The following is a 23,343-nucleotide window of genomic DNA, read 5'->3' as shown; positions in this document are numbered from 1 at the left end:
CTGTTGCTCTGAAGTGACTGTAAGTCTTTGCTTTCCCAGGCTCCTATGATCTGCTAGGAAGACTTGTAAAATTGAAATGTCACTAATGGACTTTGTAGTGAAATTTACTAAAAGTGGAAATAACTTTTCAGCAAAAGTTATCAGTAATCACTGATGTGAAGGGAAGAGTCTTAAAGCGAGAGAAAGAAACCCTGGGGGGGGGAACTGTTCTTATGTATTGTGATGCTTCTAGAGTTAGGAAATACATGAGAGAAGGAAGCGTAAGATACAATGTTAAGGCACTGCTCAGTTCAAATACATAATAATTTTTGACACTGTTCATGTTTTCCCTCCCATTTCTTTTCCTGCTTGGTGCGAAAGAGAGATAGGGGTAACAACACTGTCTTTCTGAAATTTTGACGCCACCCAAGATTCTCTCTGCTCTGCTTTACTGATAGAGAAACCTCAAACCAGCACCCTTCTCAATGCACTTATGTAGTTTGAAAAATTTTTTCAAATTTTTTTGCTTCATGTAGAGCAGATGCTATGAAAAGGAGGATGCAAGTGGAACGACTTTGCAGTTTCACAGTTGTTGTTCTTAAAAGTAGACTTATAACTTGAATAGTAATGTGTTTATGAGGCTAAATTCTTGTCTCTTCATTTGCCTGAGAAATGCCAGGGGAAGTATCTGAGTCTAGCTTTATGAAAAACAGGAATCACGTGACTTACATGCAAAAGAATAATTCCACAGGTCTATTGAGAGAGGGAAAATGGTGAAAGAAAACCCCTTTTTCCCCATGTTGGAACTAACTGCAGCAATTGGAAACTCTGACTTCTGGATACACCCTTGTAGAAAATGCTTCTGGTCATATGAAATTTATGCTACAAAGCACTGACATCCAGGAAGGCCAAATCCAGGATCGACCCTTTGTTAGCGCACCATTTATTTTGGATAGGAGAAAATACAGGTTTATAACTTAGGGAAAGGGGGTTAGCTTTAGTTTTGGATTTCCGGGCTTTTTCCTACTCATTGGTACTGACCACAGAAGAGGTTTGAGACGTATGAAATTCTTATAACCGGCAGACAGACAGAAAATTGTAGATTATACTTAATGTACTGGGTCTTAAGTAATTTGTGTATCAAGTAACTGTGTTATATTTTCATTATCAGCAGTATTTGTTTGATCTAGTAGAAATAATTACTATTTCATTCTGGAAAATGACATTTGAGCTTGAGACTTCGTTATTCTTAAAATTTAGGGCCACCTGCTTCTTAGGACAATATTCTTCTTGCCAGACCATAAGGAGATGGAGCTGCCAAATTTAAGGGAGTAGTCATCTCCATTTCAAAGTCAATAGTCTCTAATGTTTCTAACTCTAAAGCAATAACTCTTTCACCTTCTAATAAATAAAAGTGCATTGGTGGGTGACTGAACAAGGTAGAATTACTTGTGGCAAGATCAAAGCAATACAGCTTTAAGGGAATCTGAAGTTTATTGGAGTTCAGTATGTTTCTCCTCTTTCTACGAGTACTGAAAGGGGAAAAACCCCTCAGTTTACTTAATAAAAAAAATATACAGTGTGCTATGTAGCAACTTTTAAATATTTCTTTAATGCTTTACTTTGTGTTCCTCTGCACCTCAGCAGATGTGAGTATTTCTTGTGGGGTGTTTGTGTTAATACTAAGAAAATGTACTGAGGAGAGGTGAACACTGTTCTTTGCATGACTAAACTAAGACAGTTAAATTCTACTTAGCTGGGGATGTAGAACGAGGTGCAGACATGATCAGAAGGAGTAGCTTTTGCAGAAAGTGTTGACATGGATGAAGAGAACTTCAAAGTAGTATCTAACTGCAGAGACCCATGGAGAAGATCCATGAGAAGTTTTGCATGGTCTCAACCCTAGACTTGTGTCCTCTTGTGTACCCAAGTACGAGCAAAGGAACACATCCTGAAAGTAAGGGGGGGAAGCCAATTACCAGCAACAGAAAGAGAAAAGTCAAAGAAAAGAGAACTCACTGTGAATCTCCAGGTTAATTTGATTGCTTCTGTCATACACTTGGGGCAAGAAGTGCCTTTCTCTTATGCTGTGGTGTGAGGTGACATACCTCTTGTGAACCCATGTTTCTCTAGAGTTCTGGACTGCTGGTTTGCATTCTGGCTGTGGTTTTGAAGAGATACTGCCCTTCAAAAATGGGGAAGAGGCCTGGCAGCAGGGCAGGAAACCTGTGGTGGAAATGTTACAGGAATTACTGAAGAGTAAGAAGTCTCCTGCTGACCTCTCTGGCACTTCCTATGACCTCAGTTTTCTGCATTACTAATTTTCTGTTTATTTTGTAAAAGAAGGAAAGGAGGGTTTTGCTACAGGTTAAAGTCTCATTTATTGTTTGCTATCAGGTTTTTAGCCTACATAAATTCTTGCTTTAATAGGAGGACGATGAAGAAGGAGAGAATAGATGCAGACCTTCCATTAGATTTTGCTTTTCACGTCAGTACCTGCTGCCTTTTACCTTTCCTTTTAAATTCTATATTTCAGTCACCTAGGTAGAAAATTTGATTGTAGTCTTACTGTAAGGTCTGGCTACTTAATCACGAATTTAATGATAGTTTATATTTTTAGGTAGGGCAAGTCCTTAATGGCTGAGATAATTGCAGTTATATTGCCCATAGTGATTAATTCTTTCTTCTGCTCTGAGTCAGTGTCAAACCAGTGTGACAAGTTTTAATAACAACTTCCCGTTAATAGAAATTTTTGTAACAATGAATGATCCTTCTGGAACATTGACATGATTAATGAGGTGGTCTTGCACACTGAATATGAAACAGCCTTGAGTTTTTCTTGTCCTTGGAAGTCCTTTGCTTCCAGGTAGTGCTGAGTTTTATAACTGCAGAGGGAGGAGTATTTGATGATAGGAGAGCAATTTAGGTGTTTTATCAGAAGTTTTACTGACTTAGTATTTTAAAAAGAGCAGTATGTTTTGTTTTTCATTCCTTCTCTTGCTCTGAGGTTCGCAGGGTTGTTTAAATAATGCGTACTTACTTTGAGGGGCTTCAGTTTTGGTTTGTACAGTTATAAACATAATTGTTAGTTAATGGAAGGGTCACGCAGCACCTACTGTGTGACAACAAAGATATGAATTTGTGAAGTGCCGCTTCCTACACAGTGACTGATGTGCATATGCCTTTGTTTTTTTCTCCAGAACAGGGTAATAGTTCTTGGCAGAGTATTGTTGCAGTGTGGAAGCACAGAATCTTGTTTTCTGTTCAGTGAAATATACTTTCCTCGTGGCACTTAATAAGTGGAGTTAATATGATTTGTACCAACATTGGAAAAATGTACAATTCCTTTTTTAATTTATTTTGTTTCATAAAAAAAATCTGCATGTATGCTTGGAGATGTTAACATCTAGTAAGAAATATTTTTTTAGGTCACTAATTGCTTTCTTTGACTCTGTCCTGGTTTTCTTTGTTTGTTTCATGTTTCTTATGTATTTGTTTGATATAGGTGTAACAGTGAGAGTCTGCACAAGATGCCAGAGCAGTGGCTAAGCTGTGTGTTGGAAGAAATCAAATCTTGTGATCCTTCATCTACACTATGTGCAACCAGACGTAGTGCAGGAATTCCATTCTACATACAGGTACCAAATAATGTTATTACCTCTGACTTAAATGTATTCACCAGAAAGACCATAAAAAAAATAAAATTATGTATTTATTTTTCTCACTTCAACTCCTTTTGATCAAACAACTGGGATTTTTTATACAGACCTTTATACAGATTGCCTTTGTGCAATTAAGAAACTGCTTGTAATTAAACCATGTTTGGCACCTCAGTTCTGTTGACTCTTGAAATTTTTGGCTTGAGGTAGGTTTGAATGGCATTTCTAAAGACTGAGATTAGGCTCTATGTTGCCACTGTAACAATCCTGGCAAATTCATAAATTAATTCACAGTTCAAGTAAGGCTTTGTTAACCATGTAACTTTGGGCTTTTTCAGTGCAAAGTGGGAGGGTGGTAAAATATGAACAGACCTTCACAGAATTGTAAAATTGTGGCTTGCAAAGAACTCAGGAAGTCCACTCAGTAGTCATAAAGCACAAGTAATGGTGTTACAATAACTGGTATTGACTGACAGTCTGGAGTGCATTGAGTGAGCAGGTTACTGAAGACTTCTGTCCATGAATGTGGGATCAGGCTCTCACATTCTTCCCGCTCCCTGTGTTAACTATCAGCTCCATAAATCCCAGCTTCTTTGTCTTCTGCCAAGTTCAGAACTGATGGCTGATCAGCTGGCTGGCAGTGTTTTGTGTCTGCTTGAAGTGTTGCCTCTTACTGAGCACCCCACATTACTATGCAGCAGCTCATCTGCATCCCCGTGGAGTCAGTCACTGCAGAGTTGGTCTTGCAGATTACACTTAACTGTTTTCATTCCTTAAAGCAGCCATGTTTGCTTTCCCCTAAATTAACCTCCATGATTTTGGTCTTCAACCAGTTTTCTGAGACAGGAGTCGAAGATTATCTGCACAATGTGTAACTTTCTCCACTCTCTCAAGTATAGTCTCAAGCACATTCCAAGAATCTCAGGGACTGCTGGGAGCAAGCTCTCTCTGCCAGAATAATTCATCTTGCTTGTTTTCCACTCCGAGTTTGCGCTGAGAAAATTGAGGCAGCAGGCTTCTGTCTGACCTTGCTTATGTCAGTCACAGCCTGCTCCTGGCTTTGCTAGATGTGTATGTGCTAGACAGCAGGGATCAGAAATAGGGGATTGGTTTTGGAGACACTTTTCCTTCTCAATTTCAGCAGTTAAATACCTTTCTTGTTTATATTCGTAAGTTGTCTGCAGAATGAAATTGGTGATTTCAAGTTTTCTGGTTTCCCCATTCACATCACACAGTTTGAATCCAGTGGGCATTATCTAGTGTTAATCTTGAGAATATGAAGAAACAACCATGTTTCAATCAGTTATTCATGTAAAAGGTTGCACTAATGTAAGTACTAGGTGGGCCCAATGGTATCCCGTTGCAGAAGATGTGTGTAGTCTGCAGTTGACCTACATTACTGGTCTATATTTTGGATAAACAGGTCAGATGCTTCTTTTTTGACAGCTTTGGAAGCGTCCAAAATTAGTCTTAAGTCAATTAATGAGAAGGTTCGAAATGAACATTTGGATTATTCTGAATTAATCTGTTTTCAAATTATAATTTTGTAGTAAAGAGAGGTGATAGTGTTCTTTGGCAGTAGTTTTGAATGTGCCTATAGCACTCAGTAAAATGAATTAAACTTTAAATAGCACGTTGCATTGAGATAATAAAACACAAGTTTTATTGTAATGTGTAAGTTGTAATGTGTATCCTAACAGTAGTAAAAGAAAATTATTTTATTAATGCATAAAATTGAGACACAGCATGGTCTCTTTGCTGTCTACTTCCTGTTATGTGTGTTCTTGTTTTACTAAAACACATCTATTTTAATGATAATATGTATTTTTTAAGGTTATAAACATTTCATAGCATCTTTAAAATAGAAATGTTATTACTTAATAGGACAAAGGCGCAACCCCAATTAGTAGGTGAGGAAATGGTGAGAAAATACGAATTACAGCTTTAACATTTTTAGAGTATGAAATTTTAGTCTTCAGTTCACTCTCCTCTCTTTTATATTTCATGTACACTTCCCCCCTCTTTTTCTTCTATCATTAAAGGTATTGATGAACTGACAGTGACTACTACTGAGTTTCTGCCTCACCTCTGTACTTCATTTGGCTTGCAGCTGATCCATTTGGTTCTTACTGACTCTGGGCCCCAAAGCACAAATGGATAATAATTTTTTATTAGAAATAAGTGATTTATGATTATCCCTTTGTACTGACTTGGGCAAATTCAACAAGCGGTACTAGACAAGGAGAGAAAGACTGTTTTACCTCCAATCCTGAACTTCAGATTACTAAATCAGAGTATTTTCATCTCAGCTGGATGTCCTATGCACTGAACTACTATTTGGAGATGGATGCACCTCTTATCTGTTTTTTAAAATGTGCTGCTTTTTTTTATCCTGTTTGCAAACCAGAATTTATTCTTTGGCCAGCCCTTATCGGATGTATGTTATTAAACTAAAAAAAAGTCCATACTAGGAAATATAAGTATGTATAATATGGCAGATACTTTTGCTGTCATAAGTACGATAATGTTTTTGCTCTGTGATAAATTTTTCTCTTGTATACAAGCGAGTTTCTTAGGCAAATGAATAGTGCATGAGCAATGTTTTCCTACTGTAAAGTTGGATGCTGGAAGGCTTTGAAAAAGCAAAGAGTTGAGACTGAAACTTAATTTTTGCAAATTTTTATTTAGTCCTTGTGTATGGTCAAAATCTAGACTGTAATATGGTAGATGTAGGAATGTGGAGCAGAGTTGGTAGTAAAAATGGCTAGAAACATCTGATTTTTTTTTCTTTTTTTACTTTATGTAGGCTTTGTTAGCATCAGAACCCAAGAAGAGCAGAACAGATTTGCTGAAAATGACAATGGCAGAAGTGATATCTTTGGCTACACCTTCGAATGAATCATTAAGTGTAATTCCACAGGTAAAATTCAGCCTCTCATCAAAAGGGAAATGTCAAAAACGTATTTGTGCTATTTCAAACAGTTAAGGAAAACCTGTGTTTTTAATAGGACATTCTGATTTTAGTATCTGTAGCTGATTTTAAAATGTGTTTGCCTGTGCAGAGGTCATGAAATTGCTGGCATTTGCAATCTGTATAAGATACTAAAAAATGGATTGGGCATAATTTCATAGGTTTTTTTTCTACGCAAATGTAGTCATATATGATCAGTTTACTGACTGTACTATTTCTAAACAAATAGATAAGTAACTTCCTTTTTAAGAGAGAATTAACAAGCAAGCTTTTGTTTACATTTAGAGTAAATAAGTGAGTTATTTATGCATAAATCATATTGTATGGAGTAAAACACTACATGAAAAGTGATTTTATGCCTGCTTAGTAACTTCAAAACCTTAAATACATACATTTGGAATACTAAAATATGTTTTAAAGGCAAGACCTTTATCTTCAAAATGTTGCTATGAAATACTCTTTGTAAGTACAAGTCATAATTTGTTGACAATACATAGAAATATGTCCTAATGGCTCTGCCAGATCTTCTGCTGGTATAAATTTATGTAGCCTTGTCAAAGCCTGTGAAGCTACACGGATTGCCATCTTCCCTTACTGAGAGAAGAGAAGTATCAGACAATGCTCCATATGGTGTAGCGAGCCTGGCTGTCAGTTCTAGCTTAATATTGTCCTCCTGTGAGTTGTAGTTTATTTTTTCTCACAGTATCTACAGCGTGTCAAGAATGTTGGAAAAGATGATTCTAAACTTTGAATGTTATTTTTACAGCCATGATAAGCTAAGGAAAGAAGAATGTTGGCCTTCGCTTCCAGTGCCTTGGACTATAGTTGTTAGAGGAATATATTTTTAAGCTGTAAATGCTGCACAATTTTAATGTATTTTTTAGTAGCAGTATTTCTTGTATTTAATATGGAAACAAAGTGCTGTAAATGTGTATTTAGATTATTTTTGCTGTGCATGTTCAATGCTGTAGATACATATGTTAAATTTAAGATATCTTCCAATGAATCTATATTTTTCTTATATCTCTACTCCCACCACAGGTTCATGCTTTAAATATCCTCCGGGCACTGTATAGGGATACACGTTTAGGTGAAAACATCATGCCTTATGTTGCAGATGGAATAAAAGCATCAATTCTAGGGTTTATGTCACCTGTCTGGGCAGTAAGTTAATTCTTAATTTTGCTTCTCTAATTTAACAGGATATAGAGTGGTACTGTTCAGTGAAGCTTTCATCATTTTTATAAATGGCAGTATCACAATTTCTGGAATGTTACATGATGTAATATATTAAGGTACAGTGAAAAATAATGTGGACCTGCAAAAAAGTCATAGTTTTGGTCATGTTTTTTGGTTTCGTTTAATTTTTCTTAATGTGAAGTGCTGATATTCATAAAAAAGTAGGGACAAAGATTACCTTATAGGTAAAAATATATCTAGCTTTTAAATTTGGAATCAGTGCACCGAGCCAGTAAGGAGTGCATTTAACATTCATTCCCACTGTTACTTTGCTCTTCAGTAAAGAATTCTGTATGGCATATTCAGGTAGAACGTTTCATGATCTGCTATGCATAAGAGTGAGTGCTTTGAACCACTAGAAATCTGGATGTATCCTTTATATTAAATGTGGACATCTCCAAAGAACCTGAACTTTCTATTAGTATCATTTTGATTGGAAAGGTGTGCTGAATTAATTGTTTCCATGTGCTGACCTCTGAGGAGTAGGCACGTTTTCACTCAGCTGTTGTTTTTGACTGTACATTAGTGTCTGTATTTAAAAAAAAACAGTACATTTTAAAGGGATTTTTAAAGCGTAGTTCGTATTCTTTCCTTTTCCATTTAGGTAAGAAATTCATCTACACTTCTTTTTAGTGCTCTGATTACAAGAATTTTTGGGGTTAAAAGAGAGAAAGATGAAAATTCAAAAAAAAACAGGTAAGCTTCACTTTGTATGAATTGTAAGTTTGCAAAACATGACCTTAGCCAACAACAATTTGAGAATGTTGCTTGCATTATGGATATACTTGAATCATGATGTTACAAAAACATCTAGCTCTGCTTAAACCGTGCTGCCAAGAAATAAGTGGTAAGGCCAAAAATGTCTCCTGTTAAACCCAAAGTTAATTTGTACTCCTGTGCAATTTCACAGAAGGGGAATGGTGTTGAGAGATTTTGCCACCAGTGGCTCTTCCAAATGCCTGGTGGCTCTTTTGGCCACAAACTAACCCATAGCTCTTGACAGCAAGGAGAGGGTGAGAAAGAGAAGAGGAACAGTGGTTACACTGGTGTTGGCTTCCCTCTAGAGCAGTCCGAGAGGCAATTTCACCCCTACTAATTTGAGATTTTTCCCTTTAGTCTTCTTACTCTAGAACACTTTCATGTCTCTTTCCTCCAAGCTCCAAAAATTACAGCTTGCAAAGCCATTTCTCTTCCAAGGGATTCTACCCTTGGATTCTGTACTCTGGCTTCAAATCCCCTACTATTTCCCTTTCTTAAGTAAACCCAATTCTCCTCTGACTCCTAAAACTCCCTAGTCCTGAGCATTCCTGTTTCTTCGCTCCCTCCAGTTAGTGCACAAGTACCCCTATGTTTTCTTTGGCCTTCAGCTGCTTCCTTTAGCTTTTGCAGCAAGTGAAGCATGTCCACGCCCTGTGCTCTATAACTGAGGTTTCTGCTCTAGTGGGGATGTGAAAAAAACCCTGGATGCAGAATAAACTCATTAAAAAATACTCCTGGGTAAGCCTGTGGGGCCATGGAGTGGTCACGGTATGGATATTATGGTAACCATTTCAGAAATTCCTAATGGATTTTCACATCACAGGCAAGGTATGCAATTTCTGAAAGAAGGCAATTGTTATGATTTACCTTGAAAAATTCCAGCCTTTTTTGCTCATTATATAGTGGTTTCTTACTGTTGATCTATGTAGCTAATACAATTTTCATGCATATTATGAAAAACTAAATGTCCTGGGATGATACCAGTCTTTCATCTTTTAGATGTTAGATAGGTTCCATTTTAGCTGTTTGAAACAATTGATTTCAGGTATCACTTGAAAAAATTAGTTAATATACATGTATGAACATGAGGAAGAAATATGAATGGGAGACTGGAGGGAGAATTCCTTTAGAAAATTACTTCCCCCAAAACGATTTGAAATGTTAGCTCCCCTACTGCATGAAATTATTCCTGCTTAGTCATAAACTCAAATCACTTCTTGCCCAAACCTGGGACTTACTCCTATAACCCCTGAAACCCAAGGAGAGCAATAAAAAGCGTTTTTTATTTCTTGCCTTCTCACATCGGTTTTGTAACAGCAGTTAAAAGTTGGTTGTGGGTGGTTTTTTTTTTAATATTTTTTTTATTTTTATGTTGAGCACTTATTGAAGGAGGTACAACACACCTCAGCTTTTTTAAGCTTGTATCCCAGGGAAAAACTTTGCATTAACTTCTGCAGTGGGCAGGCAAACTGACTTCTCAAATGCATGGAGTGTGATGACATATGGAATTGAGATTTCTGTTTGGGAAGCTGCAGAAAGTAATGCATTTGAGCATCTGTTGGGGATGGGAGATACCAGAATGAAGGAAAGGAATCTTCTACATAGCTCAATTAAATTTATTGAAAAAACATTGCATGTAGTCACTTTTGCTGTTTCCTACATGTAGTTGTCAATACAGTGAAACAGGGAATGGGCAGACACTTCTAAAGACAGGTCACTGAGATACAGGAGGTATGAAAACGGAGACAGAGATTTGATTTCTAACTCCTGGCTCTACAGGAGAACCCTGCCGGTGGGTGTAAGGTGGGTTTTGTTTGGGAGGAGATAGGTCTGTGTTTCCGTAGTTTGGCACCACGAGGTGTCACTGTTGCTGCACAGCTCCCTGCAGCCACATCCTTGGGGTGCAGCTGTGCTTGGGCACCTCGGGAGCTCTAAACTTGTTTTGTTGAGTGTTTTGCCAGAACAGAATTCATATATTACAACAAAGTAATTTCCCCCCCCATTTCTAAATATGGCAATTTACTTCAAAAGCACTGGCATTTTTTAGCAACTTGAATCTATAGGAACTTGTATGAAAGTCATCTGGGTTTGAGCTGCTTGTTCTGTTGCCTTCAGGATGTTCTGTTTGCATTAAGGGGGCAGTCTGTCCGGAGACCAACTCTCTAATGCTGCCATTAGGACACTGTATAGGTTTCTAGTTTTTCTAATTTTAGATTAAGGGGTTAAATCTGTCTCTTTTGGGTCATCAGGGCTTATTGCTGGGGTATTCTGAGCATCTTTCTAAAAAAGGATGGACTTTCTGGCTGTTTTCTCAAGAAGAGTTCCTATGAAACTGATAAAATTGGGGTAACGGAGAGTTTGTGTAGACTTTAAGAAGAAAGGTTTGCTGGAGAATAAAGTATCAGTCCATCTTTTTAACTTTAGCATGGACAAAAAATGATAAATTGGAAATGTAATATGTGAAAAATAACAACTTTGTGCAGCTCTTGCAAGTCAAAGAGAGAGAAGTTGTGTGAAGACTGTTTACAGTGATCCATGCAACTATCGAGGTTGAGCTTTACCTCATTAGTGAAAAGAAAGTTAGAAACAGAAATCTTCTCAGGGTTTTCTCTTTCTGAGAAAGAGCGTATCAAAACTTCTAATGCTGCTGCAAGTGTGTGTGTTAGTATGTATATACATGTGTGTGTGCTTTTGGCTAAATGATACTCTGAATTTCAGAGAATTTACATTTGAAAAATGGTCTAGTTAACACTTACCAGTAGAGGGTTTAGTTTAGGTTTTGTATACTTAATTTGGGAATATAATTTTCTTAAATACTATGAGAATTTCAAATCTAGTCTTCTTGGAATCTAGTGTTCTTGGAATGAGATTTATAGCCACATAATACAAAGTAGTGAGGAGGGGTTGGAAAGAAGTCTCTGCAGTGTGCCCATTGGTACCTGTTTACATACAAGGACTCCCTGAAACAACATCTCAGCCTTGGCCATATTGATCAACATAGCTGGTCTACTCTGGCCTCCAATCGGGAGGCCTGGAGACACACCACGCTGCTGCTTCCTTTGAGAACACATGCAGGGTCACTCTCGAGGAGAAAAGACAATGCAGAAAGAATCGTGTCTTGCAGAATACACCACCTAAGGAGTCTTTCTGTTGTGCCTTTTGCAATCGGACATGTCTGTCTCGTATTGGCCTTATTAGCCACCAACGTGCTTGTAAAAAACGTGAATAGAGCCTTTCCCAAATCTTCGTTTGTGAAGCCCAGCCATGAATGAACAGAATGTATTCTCTGCATATAGATGTGTCACGGTATACTTTAGAAAAAATAACCACCCTTCTCTGAGCTCTTCACAGCGCAGGTATTTATGTTAGTGTAGTCAGCCACTTCACACTTGGAAGATGCTAAGTCTGCACCCTGTTTTTGCCTAGCTACCGTGGTATCAGCTGTGAGCTGTTCCCCAGCCCCACTGCTGCTCAGCACTTGCACTGTGCACTGGGACCTTCTGTCTACCCTGGCAGTGGCTCTGGAGAACAGGCTGCCATGGCCCGGCCCCCACGCACATTTCCCACAGGCTGCTCTGGAGTCACAGAATTATAGAATGGCTTGGGTTGGAAGGCAACTTTAAAGACCATCTAGTTCCAACCCCTGGCCATGGGCAGGGACACCTTACACAAGACCAGTTGCTCAAAGCCCCATCCAACCTAGCCTTGAATAATTCCAGGGATGGTGCATCCACGAATTCTTTGGGCAACCTGTTCCAGTGCCTCACTACCCTCCCAGTGAAGAATTTCTTCCTAATATCTAATCTAATCCTGCCCTTTGTCAGTTTAAAGCCATTCCCTATTTTCCTATCACTGCATGCCCTCATCAAGAGTCCCTCTCCAGTCCTCTTGTAGGCACCACCCTGAGCAGCTTGTTGAAGACCTAAGTACTACACTTGGTTTAATGCAAATTGACCGAATAGGACTTTAGACAGCAGTGAGTTCTGTACTTCGGTGAGGTTTTTCTCTCATTTTTTTATTAGATAGCCACTTCTGGTTATCCTGTGCTTTTTTTCTTTTTTTAAGGATGTGCAAGATCAGGAATTGCCTTTGAGACAGTTTACCATTTGACATAGAACAAAGTTCAGTCTTTAGGGTAATAAAAAAGGATCATCCTGATTTATCTGAAAATTGGAATATAGATGTTGCAAAGTCCTCAGAAAGAGCAACCAATGGACTGAGGTAGAGGCTGGGGTTAAAAGAAAAAGTGTGGGCTGGGGAGAATTCCCTTTGATTCTCACCTTGGTGGAGGAGGTTCCAGGATGGAAAAGCTTCAACTCTGATTAAAAAATAGGTTTTTAAGCAAGACTGAAATGGTAGAGTGCAACCTGGTGATCTTTACATTTTGTAACCTGTATATATATGTACATAGTTGTATTTTGGGAAGGAGGAAGCTCCTGTATTTTATAACTGAGTGAAGGAAAAATGCATATAGAGAAAAATAGTTGGCTGTCAACTTAACACAGATTTTCTGTGGCGAAAATATTCATGCTGCTAGGAATTTGAGTGTGAATGCTGCCATCTCAGTGTCTTATTTGAAAATAAACAACTTTTTTTGCTATCTACGTAGGACTTTAGGTCTTATTTTTCATTTCTAGCTTTCAGTAAATGTTGGTGACTATAACTTCAAGCTCTTGGAAAGGGAAAACATCTTTTTCATTACAATAGGATGAAAACTATGTAAATACAGGTTATGAAGATGCACTGTTGGCTGTGAGGCAGTCAACATGCATGACTGCCCTCTACTTTCTTTGTTTTTGTTGCAGGTTGAATGTTCAGCACTTCTCAGTAAGTGGTTGCTTGCACACTTGAAGGTCACTGAGTAAAATTAAGTTAACTTTTAAAAACAGCAAGTTGGTTTTTTTTCTCCTAAATTGTATGCTTTTTCTTTAACATTAAGGTTTTGTATGAATACTAAGGTTTTTAAAACCATAAAGAATTCCATTTTACACTGTGAAGAGTTACAGGAAAACATTGCAAATTGAATGTTCTGATGCAAACCTCTCTTTTCAGAATGTTATCCCTACATTAAATTAATCTAGTGTTATCTTCCTTTTCTCTAAGCTGCTCTAGACTCCAGAGTTGTATCTTTAAGGTGCATGGAATACAACATAAGTACACATGATTCCTGTTGAATGTTCCATTCCTGGCAGGCTGACATGTGTCCTGTATATCTAACTTAACAGCTGAAAAATCTGTCTTACATCGATGATGTTTTGTCAGTCTTAACAACAAGTTTATTTGCAGTGCATCATACTAGGCTCTGATAGGACTTCGGGGATGAGTCTGTGTTGCCCACAGAGGAGTGGCCAGTACTATTTTGGGATAAGCCAAAATAAACTTTGGTGGCACTAATGTGGTCAAGCTGTAATGGCACATCAGTGTTCTAAAATGGGATGGCCCTTAGGCCAGTTTCGCTGGGGGCAATACTCAGACTGACTCTGCGCTGTAAACGCTCAGTGCTGGCTGGGAGACACACCACTGGCAGAGGTCCTGGTGCCAGCTGAGGTACAGCTCCGTGGGAGGGGATGTGACTGCAGCGATGGGCCCAGGAAGAGCTGCGCTGAGGCAGCAGAGTGCTGAGCCTCTTGTGCCCGCTCCAAACGCAAGTACGGCTTGATTCACAAAACTGCCCTCTGAGCTCTGTACCTCTTGGACTGCGTGCTGCAAAGGGAGGGGTTGGGATTGCTTTATTTGGATCTTCTTAGTGATTCCCTAGTGGATTTTCTCTTGCAGCCTTGGCCTGTTGCAGCTTTTCAGTTGAAATACTGTGTCAGTGACAGTGAGGTTTCATGAGATGACCGAGTCATTTAAATGCCTGTGGTCCTTTTCCTCTGTCTCCTTCTGTGTCACCTTCTGCAGCCTGTTCCCTCCATGCCACTACAGTTGTTCCAGTGAATGCTTGCGAAGTACTTATTAAGGATTTGGTGCAGTACATTGCCTTCTGAGGGGGTTGTTTTTGTTAAGGAAAAAAATCCCTTCCCCTTCTATCTGCCAAAAATAGGCCACAGTTATTTGGTTCAACTTTTTTGGTTTTAATGCTCTGGCTCTCTTTTTTTTATTGACTTTGACAGATATAGAAGACTTAATCTCAGAATTGTCTCAAGAAAACATGCAAAAGTTCAGGCTGACTCAGATAACTGTTACAGCTTTTACTGATTAACAGTTCAACAACAATCTACTTGTTCAAACATAATTTTGAACAAGCTTTCTAAGTGCCTTATAATAAAAATAATGGTGATAAGGTGCTATTAACTTGTAAATTGAAGGTAAAATGTATGAAAGTTTTGTGCAGAAACAACTTGAAAACAAGCTCCTAAAAAGATCTATTTCCCTTTATGTTACTACTTCAATTACTCTGTTTGTTTTGTAAGTCTAATCTAAAACTATCTAAAATTTCCTGTAGCAGAAAATACAGACTGCCCTCCTTGAGGCTGAGGATGCTCTCTGTCTGTATAATTTCTGCAGATTTTAGGAACACAATGTGTGTTTCTGTCTTTTAGGTAAAATGCTATAGAACCATTTTTACTTCAAGATTTTATCTTGTATATACAAAGTCAGAAAAATAATAACCCCAGTCCGTGTTTTTCAGGCCTAAAAACACAAATCACTGGTGTGCAAATGTGTATCTGTCCTCTCCTGAATCAGGAATATCTTCATAACATCCTGTCTTAAGTCAGCACCAGAAAATTGAACAATGATCATGGTAAAGTGACATGAATGAAAGTTTACCCAAAGTGAAAAATCCTAAAAATATATGTGCTGGCCTGGGGTAACTTTAGTCCATTCAATTGTTTTAAATAAATTAGGGGCATGATGCTAATATTTATTTCTACCAAGTGAGTAAAATACATTCCGTGAAACAAAAATTACTGTAAACTAACCACACAGGTTGGTAATTTAGTTTCTGTTGTAGTGATAAATGTTTTCATTAATATGAATAGATGTAATTATTCTGTTTTGATCCATGCATAATGTACATATCCCTTCTTCATCAACTTCACTATACTAATTAAAAAGCAGGTACTCTTCACAGAATACTCGCAGACAGTGACAAAGTGTGGGTTATTCGGAGGTAAAATTTACAATGATAATTTTGTGGTAAGAGATTAAAGAAAATAGTGTTATAGGCAGTGGTTGAACAGAGTTCTTGGAGGCTCTTTAGAGATCTATACATATCTCTTAGTTATATTTGTGTGTGTATGTACGTTTTTATGTACATAAACACATATGCACACTCATGCATATGCACAGTTCAACTTTCTAAAAATGTGTCTTAAAAGTAATTATATGTAAAATATTTACTTTAAACTATGTTTTAGATATAGTTTTAGGTACATGCATATATAGAGGTACGTTTGTATATCAAAATTGAGTGATGATTAATATTGGTGCCAGGTTGTATCTGATGTTGGGTGGTTGTTCCCTTGTTTTTATTCTGAACCCATTGTATGCTTGCTTCTCTCGCTAGCATAGCACCAAAAATGCTCTTGGAAAAGAGCTCTTCGCAAGTTATTTTAGTGAACTGTGTGTTGCATAATTATTCCTCTAAGTCACACTTTTCCTGATGTATTTGTTCTTTGCAGGTGCTCTTTCTATACCTGATTACACAAAGAGTGTAATAAATAGCAAAACAAGAGGTATAAAAAACCTTGTACTTAAGAGATCAAAGCAAACCAGACCATGCAGCCCTTTGGAAATCTTGGCTAGCTCTCTTGTAAATAAAAGTGGTTCTAAAGCAGAAGGTATTTAACTATTGTATTTATAAAGGTCTTGATTGGCAGTTCAGTTATTAACCTCATAAAACAGCAGCGTAAACTAGTAAGAATGTTTATTCTAGCACTTCTGTCTAAAGGAAAATGAAAACCAAGATATAGTGGCATATTCTTAGTTACTTTTAAGTACTCATTTTAGATGTGTGTAGCATAAAAGAATGTTTTTTCAAGTAGTAAACTTAAACTATTTTGCTTACTGTTCTGGGATTTAAGTATTTTCTAATTCCTAACAAAACAAATGTTAGATTTCTTGAAGGTACAGAGTCACCACAGCTTTATTAAAGGTGCAAACCCCAATCTTTATAATGATTCTTCTTTCCTCTTCACAGTGTTTTTCATTTCATGTTGAGGAAAAAGGAAATTTGAATTGTGTTTTGTAACTAATTTGATGAGGTTACAGAAGAGTTTTGCCTTTGTGTCACTGAAGAGGTGTCCTGTGTCATGTTAGGTCTAGAAAAATAAGTATGCAATAATCTTCTGTATCCTTCCTCTTTGTCTTACTAGCTGATGTATTACACCAGGTTTTTTTGCAGTTGTTTTTTTCAAATACTGTGGCTTTTCAAGCCTTTCACAAAATTACATGACCATTTTGTCTTCTATGGCAGTGCTAAAATTCTCTTATGCATGTGAAATGTTTTCTTAAAAGCAGTTTGTCAGGAGTCCTGAGAGAGTATGTGATTTCAGGAATTTAGCTCGTACCTGTGTTCGTTAAGTGAAATTATCTGAAGCAAATTAAAATTTGTACATAATCTCTATTTCTGAAGGAACTTGCCTGTTGCTATTGTCTTAATCTCTTAGTAAAAAAATAGTGATGATTCTCTGGTTATCCTCCAGAGGGACTACTAATCAAGAGCTTTCATAAATATATATTTCTGAATGAATGAAACAAAATTTTAAGTGGTTATTTTTATTTCACATCAAGCTAGTATTTGAAATACTAGTGTATGTTGTGGAAAACAATACTTTGTGCTGAATTGAAGACTAATTTACTAACTTACTAAAAACCCGTTAAATCTCAAGAATTTTGTTGTTTAAAGCAGGAACTACTGTCCACTGTAATTACAGTAGGTAGTGATGGCCAGGAAATACAGGAAGAAAAGAAAAACACTGATCTTTTAAGAAGACAAGGTTAAAATCATGGTGCCAGAGTGGGTAGTAGCTATGTGGAACCATGCAGACAGTAAAAGGATCTCTTTATTCTGTTTTCTTGATTCTCATTCAAAGTGTGACTGCTGGCAGTACAGGTCAGCAGTGTCTTTGGATGAGTTAAAACCTCTAAGGATGGTCATTTCACAACCTCTTTGAGTAATATGTGCAAATGCACTGTTCCCCTTGCCCAGTTTGAAATTTCCAAGCTATGATTTGTGTCCTTTCTGTACTGTCTGCAACTACTGCAAGAAGATTAGCTCTCTAGTCTTTAATTCCTTCAAGTGGTTGTAGGTTTTTGTTAGATCTACCCTGGACCTCCTCTTTGTCAAACAGAGCAAACCTGTCTCCTTCAGCTTCTTCTTACAGGACAGGTGCTCGAGGCCCTGTCTATCTGAGCAGCTCTTTGCTGGGCCCTCTCCTGTGTGTTCTGATCTCTTCTGAACCTGGCAGTCCAGCTTGATGGAGGAGTTCATGTGCAGCCTCACTGCTTGATCTGATGCTGCATTCATCCTAATGAACATAGTCCAGTATGTAGTTTGTCCTGTTTGCAGTGAGGATGTGCCATTGGCTCCTACTGAGGTTGGCATCCACTGTAACCCCTGTTTCTTTTCCCATGGGGCTGTTGGTTTCTGAGCCAGTTTGATATTAGCCTGTGCTGATGCTCAGAATTATTCAGCCAGGTGCAGAATGTTGTTTCTCCTTGTTGAACTGCATGAGGTTTCTGTTAGCCCAAGCCTTAAGTTTCTCAAGGTCTGTCTATACTGAAATTCTGCTGTTTGGTGTTTCATCCAATCCCCCTAATTTAGTGCTGTATACAGATCTGCAGAGGGTGCTTTCCATCTCTTTTTAACCAAGTTGTTGATAAAAATGTTGAGGGGTGCAGTGGCCCCAGAATTGACCTGTGGAGTGTTTCACTGGTTATCAGCCAACAACCAAACACTGAACCACTGATATCTGTTGGGCCTGGTGGTCCAGCCCAAATGCTTTGTTTATCCAAGTTGTACTGCCTCAGTTTCCAGATGAGAAATCTGAGCAAAGCTGAACGTGTTTGTCAAGTACAGCATTTTCTAGTCCTTTTTTAAGTTTTTTTCCTGAATGAAAATATAGTTTAACTGCTTTCTCTAGGAAATAAGAACAGATTCCAGTTCTCACTAGACTCTTGGATTCTCTGTGCATTTATGCACAAGTGTTTTTAGGTTGGTTTCTGTTACTTACTTGTTTTTGTATATGAAACTGAAACCTGGCAAGTCGGAGCCTTTGAATAGTGTGTTACACTCTCTTCCCAAACTCTGCTTATGGTGCTTGCCTTAGAATTTGAAGATTACCTCCTTGAGCTGGCAATAATGTGGTCGTTTTAGGATAAATTTAGGATTCTGCCTCTCTTTTCTCAAGTGAAGTGAAAGCTGCAATTCTTATGGAGATTTTTGATTTTCAAGACAGTGTGAGCTACCTGTTCATCCTTTCAGATCCCTTTCAGGGAAAGAACAGGAATGTTAAAGTGGGTGACTAAAAACTAGTTAGCCTAGTTAAGTTGCATTGTGGGATTTTTTTTAATAATTCAATGAAATCAGGAGAAGCAAATATGTAAAATGTCTATTATCTATATAAATCTGTCCTTTTGAATGACAGATTTGCTAAATTCTGTCCTGGTTTTCTGGTTCTTCCAACAGCAATTGTCCTTGCAGTGCAAGGAGTAAATTTGATTCTGTTTCTGCATTACTGTTCTTTAACATAAGAGCAGTGACATATGTGTGGCATTATGTGACATATCATGGTTAATGATTCCACCATGAGGATTGGTATAACACGAGTAGATTATACAGGAGACAATATTTCTATAATCTCATTATAACTATGTTCTTGGTCTTGATCTCTCTAATTGTGTCTCATCTATATTTTTTTCACATTCCAGTTCTATTTTTTCTTTTTAAATATAATATTATTTTTCCCTGTCAAATATCTGACCATGCTTTTGTCCGCTGACTTGAGATGTTAGCAATATTTATATTCAAAAAGAGCACCAGAGACCTTTGCTGCCCTCAGAAGATTGTCTCCAAATCTCACCTATGCTGTACTCAAATATTAACATATTTACTGCAAATGTTCTCTAACATATCAGTTATTAAAACCAACCTACAAGGTTATAAAGCTTTGTTCTTCTGAAAAAGAAATGAAAGAACAGAAGCAGGTGATCTTTGACACATGTCGCAGTAAAATGATACTTATGCCCCAGTGTCACAGCAGAATTTTAATCTCCTGGACTATTCTGTTAAGTGTACAGAACAGCTTTAAAAAGAACATTGCAACATCCATAGTTTTATTCTTAAATGTATTTTTTAAAATGCAGTTAAAAAGTCCACATACTTGCTATGCATAAAGGTGGAATATTTATTTAGAAAGACAATAGTTATACAAACATAGATTATGCATTATGCGGAATCAAGTTGCTACTGAGACAAACATAATGTATAATGACCAGACATGTCAGAGGTTGCAGCAGCATTTATGAATTTGGTTCTAGAAGTTTGATGGTAGCTAATACTTCCACAAAGCAGATGAAATGAAAACTGGTAAGTATGTGATTTTTTAGCTTAACTTAAGCCATCCCGGGTTCTGCTCTGAAAATTGATAAAAGCCAAAGAACTGGTGCTAAATGAATGGAAGAACTGCTGACAATGGAGAATAATAAGGGCTTCTGGGTTAGGTTATTTTTCAGAAAAAAGTAAAACTGATTTTTGCATATTTTCTGAAGAAACGTTATCAACACTTTTAAGCATGATATATAGTTTACATAGACTTTTCCTTGAAGTTTTATAGATTTACAGTCTGCTTTGAGTAATGCCTTTCTTCTTTTTTTTTTTTTTTAATTTTTACTCCTCTCACTAGTTGTTGGATTTTTTTTGGAACCTAGCTGTGATTCACTCTTGTCTTCTGAGTGCTTATTGCTAGCAATTAAATTCTGACCTTCATATCATCACATGCCTTCAAAATAACTTCTTGCCAATTTATATGAACTCTATATTTTGTGAAAGATGTTTCTTTTCCCTGTTTTTCCTGCTCCAGAGTCCAGACTCAGGGAGACACAGAGAATTGTTAGCAGTGATGGGTGTCACTTGATTCTGTCTGACATAGTACAGAAGATACCTCCGTATTACAATTTTTCATTAATGGAACATCTTTTCAGGTGGAAAACCTGAGTGAAAATGGAAAAGAAACTCATGTATATGTCTCTACACAAACATTCTTTTGTCAGTCTTTCTTGTAAGTGCTAAAACATGGCTGCTGTCTCTAGCCATCAAAATGAAACCTTTTCTGAATGGGCTGTACTCTAACGTAGTCGTCTGGCTTTTCTGCAAAGTTACTTGCATATGAGAAAGCATTGAGGTTGTTAAACTGCAAAGTATCTGAGGTGTAAATATTGCATCTTCCTATCTATGTACCGCAGTATTCTGCGTGTATACAGTTTTACAGATTATTTTTGCTAGTGAATTTAGGAGGATATGGGTGCTCCCATTAGTTTCTCTCTCAGCCTTTCTACATCAAGCATCATTTTAATTATGTACTTGAATGACATTTTACATCGGGGAGAGGGATTTTGTTGTCAGCATTGTCAGGCCATTGATAACTTCTCTGTTTCATTACTGTAGTTCCTCTTTCAGTAAATAACCTTCCACTAATTCGTTATTTAGGTCTCAGTAATCCCATTTGAAATTCTGGATTGTTTAATTGTGCTAGTTTGAGTTACTAACAGGAAAAAAGGAAAATATTGTTTCAGATTCTGTGGTTTAACATACTATCAAAGATGAGCTCTGAAGCAATATAAAAATAGTTTCAACTGGACATGGGGAAAAATACTAGTATCTTAAGGCTCTTCTCAGTTACTTCCTTTATAAACACGTTTTAGGATGAGTAGATGTAAAATCTTGTGATCTGCAAAATGTTTGGTTTAAGAATTTAATTATGGTAGCTGTGTTGCCAAACATCTGTGTTTGAACTGTGTCAGTGACTAATGGGAAGATAGTTATCTATAGATATTTTTAATTTAAACCTATCATTCCCTGTCAGATATATTTTAGAATAGGGGGGAAGAGTTTGTTTCATGAAAACTGTTAGCAGTGGTTTTTGGGTTGTTTTAGTCCCCTTTGATATATTCCTATATAGGTGTATCAGGAACTTATCTCCTTGTAAAGATATGGATAGCTTATTAATTAGGAAGTCTAACTGACATATGTGTGTATATGTGCATGCATGAATCTGTTTATAATAGTAACATGAGACATATCTTGGTTGGTATTCATTTTTCACAGGAGTACTTTTTTGATGAAATTAATACAAACTATGTGGCTTAGTGTCATGAACATTTTGGAAAAGCAGAACCATTACATTTTTTTGTTGCTCCAGTCTCAGTTACGATACTAAAATACTTGTGTGTACCTAATAATATGTACATGTTTCCAGGGGCAAAAAAGATGGTCAGTAATCAAAAATGAAACAACTAAATACCTCTGTTTTATTCTGTCTAGCTGTTTTTCTTTCTGCTTATTCCCTGTTGCACGTATCCCTACCTTGACATCCCCAGGTAGTGGATTCACACTTAAAATGGTGCTCTGTATTTTTGAGAACACCTTTGCATTTTGCAGCACTTTTGCTAGTGTGTAGTCTTTCTTGTTTCCTCTCTGAACTGGAGGCCCTGTAACAATCTGCTCAGACAGTTGTCTCTCTTTTTCTGAAAGTGCCTATGGAGATCTTTTCTGCAGCTACTGCTGATTAATGGTATTGATTAGGCTGCCTTCTCCCCTCACCTAAGCTGTGGAGCAGTAAACCAAGTGGGAGGGTATGTAAACTACCCACTTCAGTAGTTATCATTTTCTTTTCCTCTCAAAAAGGTTCATGAAACCATGCTAATCACAAAGAATTTTGAGACTTTGTAAGGATATTCCATTCCATTATTTAATATTGATTCAAATGTGGCTGCTGAATTTTCAACACATTAAAAATGGACCTTTAAAAGTACTTGTGTGAAATGCTACTTGTATATAGTCTTCTCTTAAACCTCTAGCCAGTGGTCATCCATTCCATAGGAATCTTAACCTCAATTCTGCTTTTGCTTGATGCACTCTATGGAACAAGAGGTGGAGGTGTTGCAGCATTTTTGGATAGAATTTTTTTTCTTCTTTTTCTTTTACTGAATTCCTAATGTTTTACATATGAAAAACTCAGTCAGATGGGCTGTTTGACTTGATATACTTAGATCTTACGTTTTGAGCTGTCTCTGGCTTTGCATCTTCAGTTTTCTGCATAATGTATGTACAAAAAATTGAAGTTGTTTTGAAGAAGCTGTTAGAAGAAATTACATGAGTGTCTTCAGTTATTATCAGTATTGATGTCTTTAAACTGTCCTCATTACTGCTTTTATTTATATTCATTCTTGGTTTGAATGCTTCCATCTAATTTTTTAACTTGAAGCCTTTTTGTAGCTGTTACAGCTACTGCAGATTCATTGGACATGCTTTTAGTTATAGCAACTCACTATATTGTGTATATATATTCACAGTATTGTTTCTTATGTGCCTAGAGAAAGTTTCCTGTACCTCTTTGAACGTTTGTTTCCATCTAGTAAGCTGTTTTTGCTGTGTTTATTCTGTGGCCTGTGGCTAAGGCATGTTATGTTAGTGGAGTGCTGGAAGAAGCCGTGCTGATGCTTCCCATGTGCTCATTTACTCGTGCGTGATTATTTTTGTCTGCTTATTTTTACACACATTCCATATTGCCA

The 23,343-nt window shown here is 37.2% G+C and overlaps 1 protein-coding gene across 1 annotated transcript in view; it reads left to right on the top strand.

Moving 5' to 3' along the window:
- THADA (THADA, armadillo repeat containing) overlaps positions 1-23,343 on the top strand; it is a 172,776-nt gene that overhangs the window by 42,834 nt on the left and 106,599 nt on the right. The window contains exons 23-26 of the mRNA XM_017811614.1: positions 3,485-3,617; positions 6,445-6,558; positions 7,651-7,773; positions 8,453-8,544. Coding sequence (XP_017667103.1) covers positions 3,485-3,617; positions 6,445-6,558; positions 7,651-7,773; positions 8,453-8,544 — 462 coding nt within the window. The remainder of the gene's footprint in view (positions 1-3,484; positions 3,618-6,444; positions 6,559-7,650; positions 7,774-8,452; positions 8,545-23,343) is intronic.

The sequence above is a fragment of the Lepidothrix coronata genome, unplaced genomic scaffold, assembly GCF_001604755.1.
Source record: "Lepidothrix coronata isolate B3197 unplaced genomic scaffold, Lepidothrix_coronata-1.0 Scaffold33, whole genome shotgun sequence".
In the NCBI taxonomy this organism is placed as follows: Eukaryota; Metazoa; Chordata; class Aves; order Passeriformes; family Pipridae; genus Lepidothrix; species Lepidothrix coronata.
Note: the sequence above shows the minus strand (reverse complement) of the source record. Positions and strands in the feature narration are given on the sequence as shown.